Source organism: Adiantum capillus-veneris, chromosome 6 (assembly GCF_014529385.1).
Source record: "Adiantum capillus-veneris isolate H3 chromosome 6, ASM1452938v2, whole genome shotgun sequence".
NCBI classification, from domain to species: domain Eukaryota; kingdom Viridiplantae; phylum Streptophyta; class Polypodiopsida; order Polypodiales; family Pteridaceae; genus Adiantum; species Adiantum capillus-veneris.
This window is the reverse complement of record NC_140936.1, coordinates 102,009,702-102,030,837: the sequence shown is the minus strand read 5'-3', so window position 1 is coordinate 102,030,837 and position 21,136 is coordinate 102,009,702. Positions and strand designations below refer to the sequence as shown.

General features: G+C 38.9%; 1 protein-coding gene across 2 annotated transcripts in view; it reads right to left on the bottom strand.

Annotated features, from left to right (window-relative positions):
- Positions 1-3,582: 3,582 nt before the first annotated feature.
- LOC147455990 (uncharacterized) overlaps positions 3,583-21,136 on the bottom strand; it is a 39,166-nt gene continuing 21,612 nt past the window's right edge. The window contains exons 2-3 of one of the 2 annotated variants that reach the window (XM_086514583.1): positions 5,549-5,729; positions 3,583-4,730 (exon numbers count right to left, since the gene is read on the bottom strand). In XM_086514583.1, the coding sequence (XP_086370709.1) occupies positions 3,925-4,629 (705 nt within the window). In that variant the 5' untranslated portion in view covers positions 4,630-4,730; positions 5,549-5,729 and the 3' untranslated portion in view covers positions 3,583-3,924. The remainder of the gene's footprint in view (positions 4,731-5,548; positions 5,730-21,136) is intronic. The other variant, XM_086514584.1, reaches the window with a different exon arrangement.

The window sequence follows — 21,136 nt, the reverse complement described above, 5'->3', positions numbered from 1 at the left end:
GTAAAGGAAATATCCTTCCAAACTTGCTCTCTCCTTACTCTCGCATTGTTTGTGCATTGACCTTAAAGAAATCCTCTCTTTCTTGCCCTGTTGCACACATGGCTTCTTCTTCCACCCCGAAAAATGTCCTCCTTAAAAGAACCTTCTATCATCTACACATTGACCTGGATCCCCAATATACGCCACTGTGTAAGCGAGGCAAAACTAACATCAAAGTGACACCGCTCATGACAGAGAGACTCAGAGCAGAGGGAGAAAAACACTTAGATATTTGGACAAAAGGCTCACTCTATCCATTGAATCCCATGACAAATGCTTTCCCAACATTTTCAAATCCCACTAACTTATTGCGCTTTGCAGGTAATGGAGAGAATGGATCGCTTGGCTACTGTAAAGCTCTAAACAACAAATCAGAAACTTATAAAGACATGGTGAAGCGCCAAGCAAATGAGATTCAAAGACTTTCAAACTTGCATCATGAGGACCAAAAGACTTTAATGTAGTGCACACAAGAATCACATGTCTTGCGAACAAAGGTACGGTCATTACAAAACAAGGAGACCATGTTACGCACTCGTGTGCGAAAGAAGAAACTACGGAATCTTGAAACATTGAAGGTAGGCTCTGGCGGCCTTAAGAAAAGAATCCAAGCATTGAGGTGAGCATTGTAAACTATCTAATTAATATAAATTAATCTAAGTGTTTGTTTATGTTAGTTATGCTTTCTTTGTAAAGATTCCATCTATCCAGACAAAGAAAACATAGACCCGAAGGCCAATGTAGGAAAGCACTTAAAGCCATTGATAACTAGTGGTCTTGCAAAGGATATCATGCATGAAAAAAAGTTTAAGGTTTTGCAACGAGATGTCGTTGACAGATTCATTTCAAAGAATGCAGTGCCTGCCAAGCATATACAGGGTACCTTGGACTCCCTTCTTGGAGTTAGTAAAAGAGGTTACTCAACTATTCAACAGTCTATCTCTTCCATGTTTGTGAAGAAGGGAATAAAATCTAAGATTTTAAAAACAACTACAAGTGTTTGGAAGGAAAGACTACAGCTCAATAATGAACAGACATACTTCATTGGATGACCATTTCATATTCAAAATATTTATAGCTCACAGGGAACTACTGTCACTTATGATGAGTACAACAATATCTTCATGGACCTCACTTTGCTGCAAACTAGAATGGTAGAGTTCTACAATATCACATTCGAAGAGACAGGTGGCGTTCTACATTTTGTTTTGAAGCTAGATGAGTGTGAGATTCTTAAAGAGAAGAAGCTAGAGCGAGTTACAATCACATTAATTAATAGGCCCCTTTCCAAATGTCCCACTGATGACCCTTCATACTTCGATGTTCAATAAAAAACAAACATATGGTGGCTTGGTACATTTCAGGTAATCCGGTTATCTCCAATTTTGCAGCTCTAGCAAGCCCTCTATTGTACCTAAATTTTAGATTTAATTTTTGTATCTCATAAGGATTGATCTTGCAAGTAAATAAAGAAGACCATGACATTTTATTTTGGGTGTTCCATCAAACCCATATTCCAGATATCATTGATAGGCAAATGAATCGAGGAGAGGTATTGGTTGTAGATGGGAGAGGAGACTTTCAAGTTCAATGGCATCTTGCAGGTGACCTCAAAACACTGAAGTGTATGTATAATTGTGGAATGGGTGCCATGGAAAAGTCTCCCTGCTTGTATTGCATCGAACCTACAAAAGTGATGGACCCAAAGTGGTGGCGAAAGGCTCCTACTCGTCACAATCAAGACTCTAATTTTCGACGAGTTCTAAATATACCACTTGTTAATGTCCATATTTGTACAATGCATGCTCTCTGCCGAATTGTAGAGAAGTTGGTATATCTGTACATTGGGTTTGCTTGGAAAATCAAAAAGTCATCTGAACGACAAGTCGCTCTAGAGGCTTTGGAACTAGTTTTGTCAGATATTGGTCTACATGGGGGCAATGTGAAAATACAGCGGGATGAAAAAAGGTCAACCAATGAGAAAGATGTACCCTGCAAACCATCCATAGGCGGGCTCAAGGCACGTTGTTTTCTATCTAAACCTCAAGGTATGAAAGATGTGAAGCTAACAAAGCGAGGGAGAGTATATCACTCTACCTACATTAGCAAAGTTGAGTATATGTACTGGAAAAAACTTCATTTAGCAGTGAAAGACCAAGAGCCAACAACTCGCAATGCAAAGGGTGATGTGTGGCGTTCCATTGACATATTATTTCAAATGTGTGAGAATGATGATTGGTTGCAAGATAATCTTAGCAAGTCTAAACAGAACCTTCAGCTACCGAAAAAATCCTTCAAGACAGCATGGACTGACACTCATCACTCATTACATGGTAAATTCAAAGCGCCTCATATAGTCTTAGTACTAAGTGTGTGTTTAAATTTCTAAATAAATTTCTTCTTTTGCAGCACATTATTTTTAATCATTTGTCATACTTCATCCAAAATTATGGGAATCCACGTATATGGAACACCCAGGGCCTGGAGAAGTCTCATTACATGGCTAGAAATGCCTACTTCAGACACACACAACATAGAGGCTCTCGAAATAAGGCAAATAGTCTAAAGGAGTTATTTCAGTGGTTTTATCACAGAATCATTCATCGCATGCAACAAAAGCAAGTATTGGTCTCTTCAGCAACCATACGGGCAATCAGACATTTGAAAATTCAGAAAAGAAAGCGAGTAGACGCATTCAACAACTCAAGCTCTTGAAAGTCAAACCAGGTGGAGAGAGACAATGCAATATGCCTATCATTGGTGGAACAAGAGAGTTAGAGTTTAGACGATCGATGTACCCCAAATTCTTGTAGAATTAAATTCAATATGTACCACAGCTATTTCAACATTTTGATGATTTGCAAATATCATTTGGAACCTCACCCTTGTATCTGATCATTAAATGTTTGCCATACTCTAATAGTTCAGTAGGGTTTTCTTTCCCTAAAGATAATGCCATTGTTGTGTATGTGTAGTAACATGCTGCACGGCCCCCAATATATCTTGGTGAGTAACCAAAACATTCTCTCCCAAAAACCTTGTCGACGAGGATTACTTTGTCAGCATTTTGTGGCAACATTGGACCACCTAAGAAGCGAGATAATGTCTTGAAAGCATAAGTTGCAGTATTCCCCTCTTGTGACATTCCGTTGTGGAAGATTAAGATGGGTGCCTCACATAAACTAGGAAGATATTGTCCTAGAGCTGCATCCCTACCACGGAATTGCCTTCTTCGACGACGAAGAAAGTCGTCCTTTTCAGCAATCCATGGCTGTAAGCAAAAGAAGTGTTTGTGTGTGTGTGTGTGTGAGAGAGAGAGAGAGACAGACAGAGATTGGGGGGGGGGGGGGGGGGGGAATTTATACCATGAAACTCTCATCTTGCAAAAAAAGCTCATCCTTCCATAGGTTAACTGATCTGGTTGACTCCTGCACTGGGCGCTTAAACCAATCCTCCATATCCTGTTTACTAGTTGATGGCTTAAAATTATTTAGAATAGCTTGAAATGTGGCTTCATCAGGAAGTGTTTCTTTATACTTTTTTGCCTTTTCAAAGCAGCGTTTAAGACAGTGGAGATCTCCATGGCCTCGTCATCAGTACTGTCATCTGAAACAAATCCATTCCTCTCCTCCTGATACTTGAAAATAGTGGCAAGTGAACAGTCCTCCCGCAAACAAAAAATACTTTGTATATCATGGAGGAAAATGTAGGACCTATCTCCAAATTTAAACTTTGGTACTCCTGGTAGCATTAAGGTGGCTTGCTGCTCATTGAAACCTGACACATCTAGAGGGAGCTTGATATTTGAGGTTTTCACTGAGAGAAGATTGCTTCGTTTCACCTCTTTTGCTTCTTCTTCAAGATCAATGGACTCCTCTATCTCTGTCACTTCAATATATTCCTCATTCTTTTCCTCTTTTTCATCTGCTGGTAAATCTTGTTCCTCCATGACCTCCTTAGGATCTTCATAAGAATTGTAAATAATCCATTTAAAAATATTAGAAATCCAAAGGACTCTTGAATCAGCTTGCACTCCCGATCATGTAAGCTGCACCAATGGGGCCTGTACATAAGAGGCAGCTGATTATACTTCTTGTAAGACTGTCTTTTAGGATCACAGTCCTTTAAATGGACTACCACCATTTCACCAACAATAAATCTGCCCTCTTGCGTGTGAAGATCAAACTTCTCTCGTTCCAGCTTCAAGTGTTCACTGTGTTCAGCTATGAACACATCAAGATTAAATGGAGCATTAAACATGCAGGAGACCAAATCAAACTTATCACCAGCCCCAGAACTAACTGCAAAATCTAAAAGCCTTTCATCAATCACTGTAGGATCTTCATAAATAACAGTATCGTTTTTCTTTTGGATCGTTACAATACATTGGGCACTCTGCAAAGTAGGTGTTGAAAAATCCACTTCTCTCTTAAGTGAGGTGGGTATAGTAAATTTTGCAATAGAAGGGGACTCCAATTCTACAGATGGGTCAATATCAAGCTCCTCCACACCAACAGCTGGCTCCTCCAAACTACTGGCAGACTTTGCATCAGTTATATCAATGGATTCTATGAAGTCATTCCTCTTCATTTATGTTTTTAACAGCTCCAACAGTCTTCTTGGAAAGTTTTCTTGGCCACCAATGTGCTCGGGATCAATTTTTTGCCTCTTCCTCCTATGTGATCTTAAACCTGCCATTTATTTCATAATCACAAATATAAGTTCAATGAGTATATAAAAAAAGAAGAGCACCAAATGATCATTTAAGTTTTGAACAAACTATAATTAGGTATCCCACAATTGTTACTAACTAATCAGGTAGTCAATAAAATAAGATGATTACTATGGATTAAATGTAAAACTAGGCAATCCTGGGTTATATATGTGAGGAGTAAAATCCATACAAGTGGATCACGGCGCGAAGAGTACATAAACAAATATCCATAGAACTTTAGGCGCGCCGTGATCCACTTGGTTGGATTTCAGAAAATAGAATATCTACAAATACATAAAAGCAATTGTACTGGGATGTAAATCTTCACTAGAAACCACCCAAGGAGACACGAAAGGAGAAACTAATGTGGAGGTACATGAGGTCTCAAGCGACACTACCTTTGAAGAAGGAAGGGGAAAATTGTTCAAACAAGGGGAAGAGGTAATAACATACTCTAACAGAGCAAGATCTAGAGCGCTATGTACAAAGTCAAAAGAGGATCACGGCGCGCGAAATATGTAAATTAACGTTAAAAACACTCCTGGCGCACCGTGATCCACTTTGCAGGCCTTTATAAATTGAATACCTACAATATAGTAATACAAAATATCCCTTTGTAAATATAAGAAGTGGATAACGGCGCACGGAGTATGTAAACTCATCTTTATAACGTAACTGGCGTGCCGTGATCCAATTATGAAATTTGAAAGGTCAAATGATCTTTTACATTTTGAAGCACACTTACAGAACACAACTAAACTGAATACATAGTAAAACTAAAGGGATTTGCTTTACCTTTTCCAGGACTAGACATTGTTGTTGGAGTAGAGGTTTTGGACTAGGAATGTAGTTTGGAGTCTTCAAGCTTCTGATTTCTGCACCTTGAAGGAAGCAGAGGCCTTCTTAGTTGACTCTTTTTTTCTTCCTCACTTTCTCTCTCTGTCTCTCAAAGCTTTATATCCATCTCTTTCGAGGTCTGTAATAAGCTTGTGCAAACCAGTTAATCCTTTCTCTTCTCTCTCTCTCTCTCTCTCTCTCTCTCTCTCTCTCTCTCTCTCTCTCTCTCTCTCTCTCTCTCGTTATTCTCTCTCTCCTCTGCCCTTTTGCATGCAATAATAGATATTACCGTTTTGTTTTTTACGATGCGAGCCGCATGTATTGAACGCGTGTTACAAGGACATGCAATTAATATGCGGTACGACCAATAAAGTGATTTTTAACTACCCGAAAAAACGTGTACATTTATAGTAACAATGCGCACTTGATTTCATGATGAGAGAGAGAGAGAGAGAGAGAGAGAGAGAGAGAGAGAGAGAGAGAGAGAGAGATAGTGAAATACAAAGAGAGAGAGGGAGAGAGAGAAAAAGCCTGCATAGACGACCTTTGCGAGAAGGAGAAGGAGATAGCTAACTCAAAAGTCAACCTGTGCGAGCGATAGAAAGAGATAGAGAGGACACGTACATCCGAGATATCCTCTGCAACCAAGTCGCAAGGCTCCTACATGCGTTTTCGTCCATTTGAATTCTTCATAGAAAGGTATTTCCATGGTGATTTTTGTAGATCAAGAGCCAAAAAGAGATAAAAACAAGAGAGAGAGAGAGAGAGAGAGAGAGAGAGAGAGAGAGAGAGAGAGAGAGAGAGAGAGAGAGAGAGAGAGAGAGAGAGAGAGCTATATTTGCTAATAGTCTGTTAGGTTTGGAAGCTAAAGACTGAGAGAGATCGATGGAGAGAGTGCTAGAGATAGTATTTTTGAAATTTTGTTAGGTTTGAGGCAGAGACAGAGAAAGACAAAGAGAGGGATTTCATAAAGTGGATCACGGCGCGCTGTAGAGTGTTCTTTTTGCTTGATTTTGTGTACGCGCACCGTGATCCATACAAAGAAAGAGAGAGAGAGAGAGAGAGAGAGAGAGAGAGAGTATCCTACAAATGTTTTTGAATACTCTTGTGGATCACGATGCGCGGACAGCTAGAAGCCTAACTTGAAGACGAATCTGTGCATCTTGATGCACAAAAAACGGGGTGGTGGGGGAGAGAGAGAGAGAGAGAGAGAGAGAGAGAGAGAGAGAGAGAGAGAGAGAGAGAGAGAGAGAGAGAGAGAGAGAGAGAGAGAGAGATTGATAAGGAGATAGGGAGAGAGGGGCAGAGAGAAAGAGTGTGAGACAGAGAGAGAGAGACAGAATGAGAGAGAGAGAGAGAGAAAGAGAATGAGAGAGAGAGAGATAAGGAGAGAGAGAATTCCCTTTGTGGATCACGACGCGCAGTAGGCTATTAGCCCATGTCAAATCTGATCCCGCCTGCCATGATCCCAAAAAAAGGGGAGAGAGAGAGAGAGAGAGAGAGAGAGAGAGAGAGAGAGAGAGAGATTTTACTTTTTTCTCTTTCAATGTAATGGCAAGAACCAAGGCAACAACAAGGAAGGCAGGGAAAGGACCAGGGCTTGCAAAGAACGCATGTGGAAGGTCTGCTAGTAAGAAGAAAACTTTAGGTAAACCAATGAAGATATTGAAGGGCCCAAGAATGAAGAATATTCAAAGAAACATGGGTTTATTTAAGGAGATCAGGAAAGCTCAGAAATGTATTGAGTTGTGTGTCCCTAAACTTCCTTTTCAAAGAGCAGTGAGACAAATCCGTGAGGAAGCATGTGCTGGTACAATGAGGTGGAAGGCAGTTGCCTTGCTGTGTCTTCAAGAAGCAGCAGAAGATTTTCTTTTGGAGTATTTTAATGATATTACTATTGTTGCATGAGCAACCGTTTGACAATAATGGACAAGGACAGTGAGACTCTGAAGAGAGTGCGCTGGAGATACGATAAGCTTCCTTATCCCTAATGAGTTTATTGATCCCAAAATGAAAGATATACTGCTAATACCACCAGGCCGGCGAGCTCAAGGGGTTAAGATTCATGAGGTTACTCATGAGGTGAACACAAGAGCCAGAGCTGAGCAAGAAGAAATATGACACTCTGAGGCAGAGAAGTTAAAGAGTATACAGTCTGCTGCAGCTGATGAAGAGGCCCAGAGGAGAACTTATGGGGAAGTTACCATAGAGCTAAATGAAAGAAACAATGATGTATTACACTCCATGACAGAGGGACTGTTAGTAGGCATTCCCCTTGCTGATGACAATAGGCAATTAGCACTGGAATGTGTTGATATTGGGATATTGAAAGATCCAAATGCACAAATTAGCGACACTATTGTTTATGTATGCCTAAAGTAAGTGCTCATCTCTACCTTTAAGATCTTTCTTTGTTGATACTTGGCCTCTAATTAAATCCTTGTTTGTGATTGTAGCTTAATAAAGAGCCAGCTCCCTCAAGAAACCCAAAATGAAATTTATATTTCATATCCACAAATGTCTGTGCCACTCCGAATAAAGAACACTCCACATGGCACATTGGAGAGATGGTTTATACACTATCCAATGCTCCAGGTGACAACACTGGTGTTGCCATACGAATCGGAAAATCATCGGAGCCTTGTATGTATACAATTGGACAAGCAAGTGGTATGGACTATCAACTCCATACAAGCAACACATTCAGAGATAAGAGTGTGAGTGTTGATAAAACCTTTAGTGTTTATTTGGGGAATGGTTGATGTCTTGAATATTGTTAATAATAAATAACCTTCACTATTTACAGATGTATAAAAAGATTACTTCATGTCTATGGAAAACTCTGTGGAAATCATGAATTGTACAAGTCCACCTTTAAATCTGTCAAAGTGCCTAATCAGACATATCCAAATTCCTGCGGTTGGAGATGTCTTCTCCATGCAGAGTATATACTCAAGAGTTTTTTTTCTCTTCACCCATTTATGTCAAAGGTATTTCCTTGTAATGGTATGGTCCAACATTAGTGCTATTATTAATTAAAGTATTGACCACAAGTTAACCTTATTTTACAGAATGCTCTGGAAAATTATGCAATAGAATATTTACAAAGGTAGCGCGCTTCAATGATTCAGCATCTACTATCTCTTTCAACCCCAAGAATTTTAGATGCAGAGGACAGTTTTGTCGATGACCATATTATAGCTTTAACAATGACCCGTGAAGAGGTAGTCAGGTCAGTTTCCAACACCTTAAACCAAATTCCTCAAACTGATCCCATATTAGAGGAAAAGACACCGGTAAACTTGGCAGTTGGAGCGGCTGAATTCGAAGTTGGGGTTGAGCAATGTGAAGTAGACCAAGTCCCTGAAAATACAGATGCAAAATGCTCCTTGGAGACGAAGAATGCAACAGAGGTTCTAGGCGAAGCAGAGGAGAATAAGGGAGTGCTAGGGGAGGAGGCCAATATTGCAAATCAAGGCCAGGAACAAACCACAGAACAGGTTAACCATTCGGCCATGGAAACACAAGAGTCATGTACTGCACAAGCACAAGAGGTGGATACGCTTGGCAATACACAAGGAAACATCGACATTAACAACAAAATGTCAACATTAGAAATGACCAGTATAGACTCTTGCTTCAAGTAGATATGGTTGTTCCGGTAATATCCATTGTACTTAAATAATTAATGCTTTTTTGTTTCTAACTACTTATATGTATGCACACAATGATTGCAGAGATTGATTATCTTGGATCTCAATGGATTGCTACTCCTACAGCAGCCGTACAGTGTACATACAGAGTTCTCCGATTTACGTAGTTTCCGCTTGGGAAATGTCAGAGTATTAATTTGACCAGTCACAAAGGAATTTTTGAATTTTTTGATTCCAAGGTTTAGGGTGGCTATTGGTCTTCAATGCAGGCCCATAACCTGAATCCCCTTGTTTCCATAGTTTGTAATTTGGCTGAAATCCAACGATCGGCTTTTTATTTTGTGTATAGTCAAAGAAATTGTAATACCATTGTGGGACATTTCCACCCAACTAAACCTACTGTACCACTTTTCTACAAGCCCTTTGAGCAGATCAATGTACCTTATGATGCTTTCAACACTTTGTTGATTGATGACACACCACACAAGGGTTTACTTAATCCATCCGGCATTACTCTATCCCTACCTTCGTTTGAAGGGCATCTTCACGATTTTTACCTAGAGGATATTTTGGTCCCATATCTGCAAGAAATGTACTTAAGCCCATTGAGCACATCGAAATTTGTACTTACAAATGTACTTAGTAATTCATTGATTATACCTTAAATTGATACTATCTATCTGTCTCTGTGTTTCGAATACTCAGAGAGAGAGAGAGAGAGAGAGAGAGAGAGAGAGAGAGAGAGAGAGAGAGAGAGAGAGAGAGAGAGAGAGAGAGAGAGAGAGAGACTTGAGAAAACACTTGATATTAAGATTAAACTAGTAAAAAATTTTACATTTCATTGAAGCCATTCAGGGATGATTACATGGGCACAATTTGAATATGGCCAGAGAGATCTCCACAGAGAAAGTGCTTCTCCCTTCGTTGCATTACTCTTCATCCATTCAGCAAGAAAGAAAAGTTTACGGAGTCAATGTCGGCAGTCTCCTCCACTATGTCATGTCGAAGTTGCAAAAGATTGCATTGCTGCCTTATTGTAATTACTGTCATAAGATTTAGGTCTTCGTCCACCACTTCCACGTGTATGACAGCATTGTTTGCCAAACTTGCTGCCTCTTGATCCATAGACACATAGCAACCTTCAACAATGTGAGAACGCTTGTACCAAAAGGAGATTATGAATGTCTATGTCACAAGCATATACTTGACAATGAAAGTGTCAAGAGCAATCTCGCAACATATGCCATCTGTTTCTTTCACATACCACCCTCGATCAAGAAGCTTATCACACTAGAGGGAATCAAATGATTTGCAGAGTAGCATTGTTTTAGCAACATGTACTTTGCAAGTATGAAATAACTCAACAAAGAGACCAATAGGACAAAAATTTGCAAGTTTCACCAATTTAGTAGGTACAGAGTTTCGGAGAGACCTCTGAACATCCCTATAGAGCCTGCTCCTCAATGCCTCACTCATTGTTGTGTCGGGAACGGGCCAATCCACAGAGTTCCAGTTGGTTGGTAGTGGAACCTTCACCAACACTCCTCTCTGATTCCTTTGATTGAGTTGGTAGAAATGGTCATAGAAGAAAATACCCTTGTCTGCCAGGCTTTTGCTAGTTCTGCCAGCATATTGCAAGACTTCAATATGAGCCTGGGTCATAGAGATGACAAAAGAAGAAAAAAAAAAAGATTCTCATTTGAAATTAAGATAACATTTTTAGAGGAGTGCTACATAATTAATTTACAGTTGCACCGTGGATTATGCACCATGGAGACATCGCCGCCATTAGCAATCACATCCGAGTGAGTGAAAACATGTTGAACAAAGACTTCTTTCACAGTCTTCTTACCGACCTCGACTTTGAAATCCAGAACTCTTGCTTTCCATGCAAAACAAAATATGTTTGTTGCTTTCGAGCTTTTTCTCCTTCTTGGTTGCATAAGAACCCAAGAACCTTTGCTTATCCTCTGCTGTTGCCACCTATTATCTGTAGTGAGAGAGTTTGAGATTGAGATAGTGCTTATGCTACTACATGGTCTTCTTGGCACACTAATGGTGAGGCTGGTTGGGGACAGTGTAGAGCAACCTCTAGAACTTCTTGAGCCGGTAGAAGACTAAGCCATAGGTAAAATGGAGGAAGAATGAGGTTTGAAAGTCTTTCATAAAGGTAGTGGATATCTTTGAATGAAGGGAGAGAGCTAGCTATCAATCAGTTGTCAGGTGTCATGAACTTGACGACTACTAGCAGTGGGCCCTACTTTGTGTAAGCAAGAAGTTACCTAACGAAAATGGGACAAAACTCAATATTTTTAAATCTTTTCTTTCATTTTTGTGTTGCTTTCCATGTATTTCTACGTTACGTAAGGTTGCTGCTCATTGGCTGCGCCTCCTTTTCTCTCTCTTCAATAAGGCCCTCCAAATGACCTCCAAAATTTCCTAATGATATGTCTTAGCTCTATCTTGAGCCTTTTTAATATTGTCTTTAGCAAGTTTAAGCATTTGATTCATATCTTCTAAAATGTTTTTTATTGCGTGAACCTTTTCCTTTTGCATCCTACTTTATAAGGAGCTCTAGGCTCAAATCCATAGACTAACATGAATGGACTATATCCAATGGAAGAGTGCTTGGCACTATTATATGAAAATTCTATTATACATAAGTACTCTTTCCAACTAGTTTTCCATTTCCTTACATATGCTCATAGCATATCTTCTAGGATTTGATTAACTCTTTCAATTTGACCATTTGTTTGAGGATGTTTAGTTGTGCTCATGCGCCTTAGTTTATTGTCCAAATCTTAAACACAACTGTCCAAAAATGGCTATTAATTTTTTTTAAAAAAAATCTGACACGATGTCTACGGTAAACCTTATAATCAATAGATATTTTCTACAAATAATCTAGCCAAATCAAGAGTTTTAACATCACATTTAGTTGGAAAAACCCTAGCCATTTTGGTTAATCTGTTCATTATTACTCAGAAAGATTCGTGCCCCCTCTATGTTCTAGGTAAATCAATTATAAAATCCATGGAGATACTCTCCCATTTCTTTGAAGGAATAAATGGATGGAGTAATCTTCCCATCATAAGCCTTTTAATCTTATTGATCTAGTATTTATTACATTTAACCACATATTCTAAGATATCCTTATACATTCTAGACCAATAGAAATGCCTCTTAAGAAGAATATAGGTCTTGTTTACATTTGGGTGTCCTACACTTGGACCATCGTGACACTCATAGAGTATTCAACACCTAATTTCTTCATCTTTTGGGACACATAATCTACCTTTGTAGATTAAATAGCCATCATCTATGGCAAAATTCTTCCACTTGAATCCTTCTAAAGCACCCATCATGCTTCATTCTCATTGGAGACCCCTTGTTTTGGATCCCATTTCTCCATTGTTTCCCATATCTTGGATATGCATGATCAACCTGACATTTCCCTCTTAGTGATTCAAGTAGATCACTATTAAATAGAGTAAAACTCTATTTATTTAGAATATGCATCGTGCTAAGGAAATCTACTACTACATTGTGTTTCCCTTTACAATACCTAATCTCATAATCAAACTCTTGTAAGAGTTCATCCCATTTGGCATTATGACCTTTCAATTATGCTTGATTGGAAAGCCACTTGATGCTTTCCTGGTCACTGTCCTATCATAACCTTATTACCATATAAATAGTGCTTCCATTTTCTCAATGTATGGATAATAGCATACAACTTCCTCTCATATATTGAGTAATTTTGATGTGCATGGTCTAGATTTTTACTTTCAAAAGCTATCGGTTGACCCGCTTGAGTTAGAATTGCACCTATAACAAAATTACTAGTATTTTCCTTAACCACAAAACGTTTATTGGGATCCACTACATATAGAATTGGAGTTGTAGCTATCGTCATCTTTAATTTTTGCAAACTTTTCTTTTGGTTTTTCCCCCATTCAAAAATGTCTTTCCCTTTCCTTTGAGTTGGTCAGTCATGGGAACTTTTATCTTGGCATAATTTTTTTATGAGTCTAGGATAAAATCCAAACATTCCTTCTAGGTTCTTAGGTTTAGGCCATTGTAAAATGGCTTGAACCTTTTCTAGATCCATCGTGATTCCATCTCTAGAAATGATATAACCAAGATATTTTACTTCTTGTGCAAAAAATCCACATTCGAATTCCCTCGCATAAAGAGAATTTTTCGTGAGTAATTGAAATTCTAAGATATTCTAAATTTCTCCTCTCGAGTACAACTATAGATGAGGATATCATCAAGAAAGACTACTATGAATTTGCGTAGATAGGGCCATAAAATATTATTCATCACCTTCATAAAAGTAGTCGGTGCATTGGTTTACAGACAAACTTTGCATCTTTAACTAAATCAATAGCATGATCTACTTCACCTCTTTCAAAAGGTAAACCATTTGGCAAATCAATAGGAAAAACATATTCAAATTCTTCTATAGAAGACTTTTAAATCACTTTCACGATCACTACAAGAAGACAAAAATGATTAAGAAACTTGGTCCTTCGTTTCTACATCAGAGTCCTTATTTGCAACACACGTACACCAAAGCATACATACATCACAAGAACTTTTATTTACAAACTTTTGCAACTTAAGAGAACATATCAAAGGACTATTATTTACGTCATGCTCACCTTGAATAAGAAACATTTTACCTTCTTTTTAAAATTCTAGCAAATTTCGTTGGTAACTCAATTTCAAAGAAGATCCTAGTCCCCATAACCATTCCTTCCCAGAACCAAGTTCATATGATCCATATTTATAATTTGAAAGTCAAGCATTTTTTCATACCATTGTATGCAAAATTAATACCAAATTAATTTTATGGTGATAAGTTTTAAGATGAAGAAATCATAAAAATTCAGTGCAATTTATAATAAAAAAAACCATAAATTGAACACCATCTATGCCATGCAGTTTCTACAACAGTTTGACATCATCTATGTCATGGGGAATTGCTCCAAAGAGTCAAGAATCTTTGTGTCCCTGGCTTGGATTACTAGCCACTCCCACCCTTAGTTCATTGCGCATTGGACGCGCTCCCATCTTCATCGCTCTATCTTACGAGGCATAAGCCATAATGAATCCATGACCACTTGCAAGAAGAGGAGGAGATGAATGAGTTTGTCTCGACGGACCCTATGAATTGACACAAGCGGATTTTGATTTGAATACTTTAGTAGATTACTTAAAATTTTTGAACATCTCGCAACATGTGTCTCTTCTGGAGCTGACACCCTCGGAGGTCCTGTGTGATTGCTCTATCACTAGACTGCCATCACGTCTACAGATTTCAAGGTATATGGATAGGAAAAAAATTATTATAACAAGAAAATCAAGATTCATAAATTACTTATAAGATTAGGTTTCCCCAATCTCAAAAAAATTAAAAATTCTTTCAAAACATATTAAGTGCATAAGTGAACGGTGAGTTTAGGAACAAAAAGACAAATGAAGATGGAAAGTCAAAAGACATATGAAGGTGAAAAGTCAAACAACCTTTTGTGTCTCTATATAGAAGTGTTTCTCTTCTCCTTTATTTTCCCTTTAGCGTTTTCTGCTCTTTAAAGTGTCCTCTCTCTCTCTCTCTCTCTCTCTCTCAATGTTGTATCCATTGTTCCTAGCTAATATTGTTGCAAATCTACGTGCTTCATCATTGCCCATTGCCACGTGCTATAGACTAGCTCATCGTTTTTTATGTTTTTTAACTAGAAATCTCAAAATTTTAATGTTGAGATTAGATTTTTGTTACAATAAAAAAACCAGAATCTTGAAAATACTGACAAAGAAGAAAATTTTGATCTTTTAAGACCTCTTTCATTAACATGTTAAGGCTATGAGGCAAACATTAAGGTCTATAATGTATCTGTAGACTAGAACCCATCAACTGAGCATTTTTCAAGGTTTTATACTCATGAACATCTTGTAATTTAAGCTCATAAAAAAAAATATAGTGATAATTTCTTGCAAAAAAACCCATTACTATGAAAAACTAAGTGTGTATATAAATTTTTCAATTGTATCCATATGAGATATTTGTATAGAAATAAGTGAGATGAATGAAAAAAATTTAAAAGTGGACTTTATTTTAAGGCTAATCTTTGCTAAATAAAAAATAAAAATTACAACATGCGCAGTTTTTGGGATATGACATAAAATATGTCGCTTGCATACCCATAAAATAGTATCACCTTAAGTAATGGAGTTGTAGATCTAGTATATATGCATCAAAAGACATTGCATGAACACCCATAAATCACCAAATGTAGCTTGCATACCCATAAAATAGTATCACCTTAAGTAATGGAGTTGTAGATCTAGTATATATAGAACTAAATGTTTTATGTGGTCATTAATTGAATTCATAAATGTTGCATATTTGACTCACACGACTTTCTAATCACAAAGAAATTTTTTCACATGACAATTGCAAAAGATTCAAAAGCATATATAAGTAGTTACCATGGATTATTGCATGCACCTTGTTCGTTTTTTTCTTAGTCTCGAGTACAAGTTTTAGTGAAACATAGACTGCTAATTTGCGTAGGTGCTTTTTATGAGTGTAGTTACTATTGAGGTTGTGTACAAAAGTGATAGAATATAATTTTTATGAGTAATTTGGATAACATTTTATAAGTTTTCAAAATCATTTCTTAAGATATTTTCTAGATTTCATGTACAATTTTATTTAAATTCATGAAAAAGGCACACTAAATTGTCCTTTTTGGTACGGAACTAGTATTAAATTCCATGTTTACAAGCTTTACAGACCTCTAGGAGTTTTGGCTGTCCAAAACCCATAGACTCAGTTTTTCATGATAGGTAATTCCTATTGGGTACATGCAACCAATGTGATATGAGGCTTGCACTCTGTCCAAGTGAAGAGTGTGATGACGTCTATGTGGTGTCTATCAAGGTGTTTGTTGATGTTGACATGTATGAGGCAGATGAGGAAGGCCTAATAAAAAAGAGAAAAGACCTTGTTGTTTGACAATCAAGTCACAAGAGTTGCACCTTTTTTTAAAGAAAATTATCCATTTTCATCAAATATAATTACAAATACAAGTGGCAAGCTAAGAGATTCAAAGAATGTTTGCAAAATTTTCATGACACAACCATTGCCCGTACACCCTCACCCTCTGCCCGATTACTCGACTGCTACTCAAGAATGGATGCATACAACCGTGCCAATGTGTGTCTAACCATAATAGTGCGGTAATTCCCAGGCTGTGTAGGATCCCTTGCCTTGAAGATAGGCACAATAGTAGACAACCTCCAAATCCCTCACACATAACACGATTGAACAACACTACAAGAAGTTCTACCAGCATATCCATAGCGATTGGCTGCGTGGCATAGCCAAGAGGATTGAGGAAGAAAGAGTGACGAAGAAAGCAAACCTCTCCACGAAGATGCCACAAAAAAAGGCGTTATTTGTATTTGATTACCAAGTCACACATTTGACAAGTGCGAAAGCCTAAGTGTAGATCCAAAAACTTGTGCAATCAGGTATATTCTCTCTTCTCTTGTTATTAAATGTGACATTGCTTCGTTGTGATTTGATCACTTCTGAAAAATGATTGCCATTACCTCTTTTGTTTACAGGTCATGCCATCGATTTATATGATGCTACACTAGAAGAGGAGGTGAGCGCAATGAATTCCCGAATATTTCAGGATTTTGGTGAGCTTTTCCCACGGACTATGATTGATTCCATTGTTCCCTCTTTTCATGCATATTTGTATGCATGCATGCAAGGGAAAGAAAATGTAGCATTTGTAATGGGAAACCCATAAATGGCTAAGATCATCAGAGAGGAGGTAACTAGGGAGGAGTTGTCCTGCATCGCCAATGTATATGGCTTGTCTCCTCCCTGCGCCTATATGCCGAAGGATGGCGTAGGGGAGTTGCAACGTGCGGATTTGAGATGGTATATTGAATACACAACTGCTAATGTGCCATAAAGTATGTTGGTGTATTTGTGTAATAACGTGTAGTTTTTAAGTTTATTGTTATAATGTGTGTTGAACCATCCCTGCTCATGTTGCCTAACCCAGCACTTACCTGCTCGCTGGTTTTTACTGCAAACTTGCAAAACACAGTGTACGTCAAGTACAAGCTTGCACACGACTTAGAAACAATTACACACATGACCTGCGAGGTTCGGGACATAGATCTGATGGTGCATTGTTTCTGTGTGTAATTGTTTCTAAGTCGTGCATAGATCAGGAGCATTTTTACGGTGCATAAATCTATTTTCACTATTTTTTATATTTTTCACGTATTATTTTTAAGTGACTTTTGTTGGGAGCTGGGTAGGGCAATTTGACTTAGCAAGTATATAAAGAAACCTAGCGCTAGCACTTATGAGCAGAAGAGGCAACAGGAACTTCCCGTTCAACAGACACCTTCTCAGCAGGACTCCCCCAAGATGCCCCAGTGTTTTTACATCACAGCAAAGGCCTAGCGGTTTTCCCATAGAACCAGCCTTGGAGTTTTTGGCATGGAAGATCAGCCTCGGCAACAACAAGAGAGAGAAGGTCAGCCCTAGCGTTAGCAGATTCCATAGCACCACAGCATATCAGCCCTAGCGTTAGCAGATTTCCCACAGCAGACAGTTTTCAGCCCTAGCATTTTTGGTTTGAAGATCAGCCCGGACATTTTGCAGATTCACCACAACGGAACACCAAGGAGCACTAGCGTTTTCAGTTTTCAGTAGTCAGACACTGCAGTGGAAGTCCCGAACCTCGCAAATCTCACCTTCCCGCCAGCAGATCCTCGCCGCACGGTCAGATCCCGCAAAGTTTACAGTTTTCAGCGCGTTGTTGTCGCCTCATCGTCATCGACATCGTCACCGACATAGAGTCAGAATTCAGCAGATAAAGATTTGCAGATTTCAACTATTAGCATTTTCAGATTTCAGCCCGTCTCCTCGTTGTCGTCCTCATCGTCGTCAACATCGTCGACAAATCCAAAGCATTGTAGAGATTTGTGCAATCAATAATAGACAGCTCTCGCCATAGAGAGTGGGACCTTCGGAGGAGGGTTTTGACAACATTCTGGTGTCGTATTCTTCTCTCTCTATCTCTCAGTCTCATGCATCTTCATTCACAATGTTTATCCACTTCGTTTGTGTCCATTGCACTCTCTCACTAAAAGAACGAAAGGCTCTCCCTTTCCTAAGTAAAAGGAACCCTTGAGCACAGTTCGAAGCACTCATCTTCAGCAAAGTTCAACATTCACTTCCGATGTACCTTACATTGGTATCAGAGCTTTGGCAGTGTTCTGTATCACTCAAGGAAAGAACCACATAATTTTCTTTTTGCTTGTGTGGTCGTGCGTAACCCAAGACCTCTTGGGCGTGTCGATTCTTAATCATTGTTTTGAAGAGTGACAGGAAATCCAAGAAAAAAGGGCTTGTCCAACCTCCCCTTGTGTCTCTTTTCACTCATTGAGAGCGGACCGTGCACTTAGCGGCCGACCAATCGACGTGAGGTAGAAAAAAGCAACCTTGGTGGTGTGAGCGCAAGGCCGCCAAAGGGTGTGCCCGCTGGGAAAGAGGAGTTGGGGTAAAGAGAAGATTCTTCTCTAACACAGACTGCAAGCTAACAAAGAACCTCAAGACCCTCAAGAACCTCAAGAACACCAAGACCCACAAATACCCAAGTTCCTCATGAACTTAAGAACCTAAGATGTCGATACTTTGCATGAAGGTGATGAACATAGCAGTGGCGAAGAAGAATTTTCCCCACCAGAAGGTTTTTTTTATCCTCCCCCTTTCCCATCTACGCCAAGGATTGCACTAACTCCTATGGAGGCTTTCGACAAGACGATGATGGATAGGAAATTAGAACGCGAAGCAAGAAAGGCAGAATTGGCTCGTGAACGCAAAGAAGGAAAAGCAGAATGGGATCACGAGCACAAAGATAGAATGGTAGTCATAGAGCGTGTACGCGAGCAAGCGCGTTTGGCGGGAAGAAAGAATTGCAGCCTTGCAACGTGAGCGTGAGCAAGCGTGCTTGGCGGCCGAAGATAGACAAGCACAGAGAGACCAACACATGCAAGAGTTGGTCCTACTATTTCTAATGTGGAGTCGAAGATTGAAAAGAATCAGGAGAAGGCTTTTCTTCTCCAAAGCACGACATACATGATTTACATGATAATGATAAGCATGATGATTTGCATGATCAAGATGTGATTATTCACGAGCATGATGATTTGCATGATAAAGATGGGATTGTTCACAAGGATGAAGGTTTAGTTGATACTTTGTCTAGAGAAGCTAACCTTATTACATATTCGATCAATCACGAAGAACTGATCTTGGCTCCCGATTCGAGGTCCAAAGAACCCCCATAGGAAGTATTGTGTATGCGCATGATTAGTCAACACGCACTATTCGAGTGTTTCATTCGTGATGCTTTCCTGTATTTTAGTCATTGTCCTTATGTGATCCCTTTTCATAGGCATGCCATATTGTACGATGAACACGATTCACTCATAAAAAGCACGGATGTATGCGGATTACTCATGAAAAAATGAAATGTTTGCATTCAAGGAATTCACATTCCATGTCTCTTCCTTAGCATGACACAATTTCCGAAAGAGCACAAGAAAGATTGAACATCAAGCATCGGCATTTCTATTGTGATTTGCCACAGTTGATTGATTTAGATAAAAAGTCAAGATTCGACCCTATTGTTTGCGTGTGTTTGATGGATGGTTTGGAACTCCGTCTATATGTTCATCTATATTGCATGCACAGTCTTTTAGGAAGACTAGAATTTTTCCAGTCACTTTACATGGAATGGGTATGTTCATGTTTTTGTGTTGGAAGTGGTTTCAGGAATTTTCATCCTCGGAGATTCTTGAAGAAGGTAGACGCATGACTATAGACGAAGTTGAAGCATTAAAGGTGTAACAGACTTGGACACTCCAAGTCAAGAATCAACCGCGACAGCACCAAATAACCACTTCAAAACAATTCACAGATCACAATAGATTTGCACTGGCCCGGCGGAGTTCCGTGCCTAGAGATATTGACCCCAAAGATTGACGCCCCTTTCGGTATTTCTTTTTGTATTAATCAATCATCAAAGTACAAGAGAGCGGTTAGGGTTTCACTCTCAGACTCTGCATCCAGATGCTCTGAGAAGTGAAGCCCTCACCACTTATTTAAAGATACAAGGGATGCCCAAAAGCAGAGCCCCAAAAGCTTTTAAAATAAAAAGCATCAGTTCTCTCTCTCTTAGAAAGTCTTTTCTCTTTTTTTTTTAATAAAAAAAGCAAAATTCGCGTCGCTCATCATTTTCAAAAAAATTTACTTTTTATTTTTTTATTTTTTATTTTCAGCCTCCGCGATTTCTGGAAATTAGGGTTTCTGGCAGAAATTAGGGTTTGCAAGAATTTTAGGGTTTCTGGCAGAAATTAGGGTTTTTGTTGTCCGCCACATCATCACTTTGTGACATACCCCCCTCTTGAAAGCATTGTAATCAACCACGATTACACCTGCAAAACCGACAAAAGCCATAAACCGTCTTAGCAGACACTGACTGTTAGTACCTACGTACTAGGAACACACATCTAGCACATGTACAAAATCGACAGTCACATCACAGGACATCACCAGACATCACATGACATTCAGCATTCATTCGGATCTTAGACCATGATTTATCGGCAATGTAGCTAGCAATCACATCTAGGTCCAATCGGGACCTCATCGATGTTCGATTGACTAACCCCTATTGCACCCATGTCTATTCGAGATCAATCATTCCAAAATGTTGCAGTCATTTCGGGTATCAGTTCCTGCACTCACAAGAAGTCAAGAACGAATCAGTATCATTATCAGGAATTC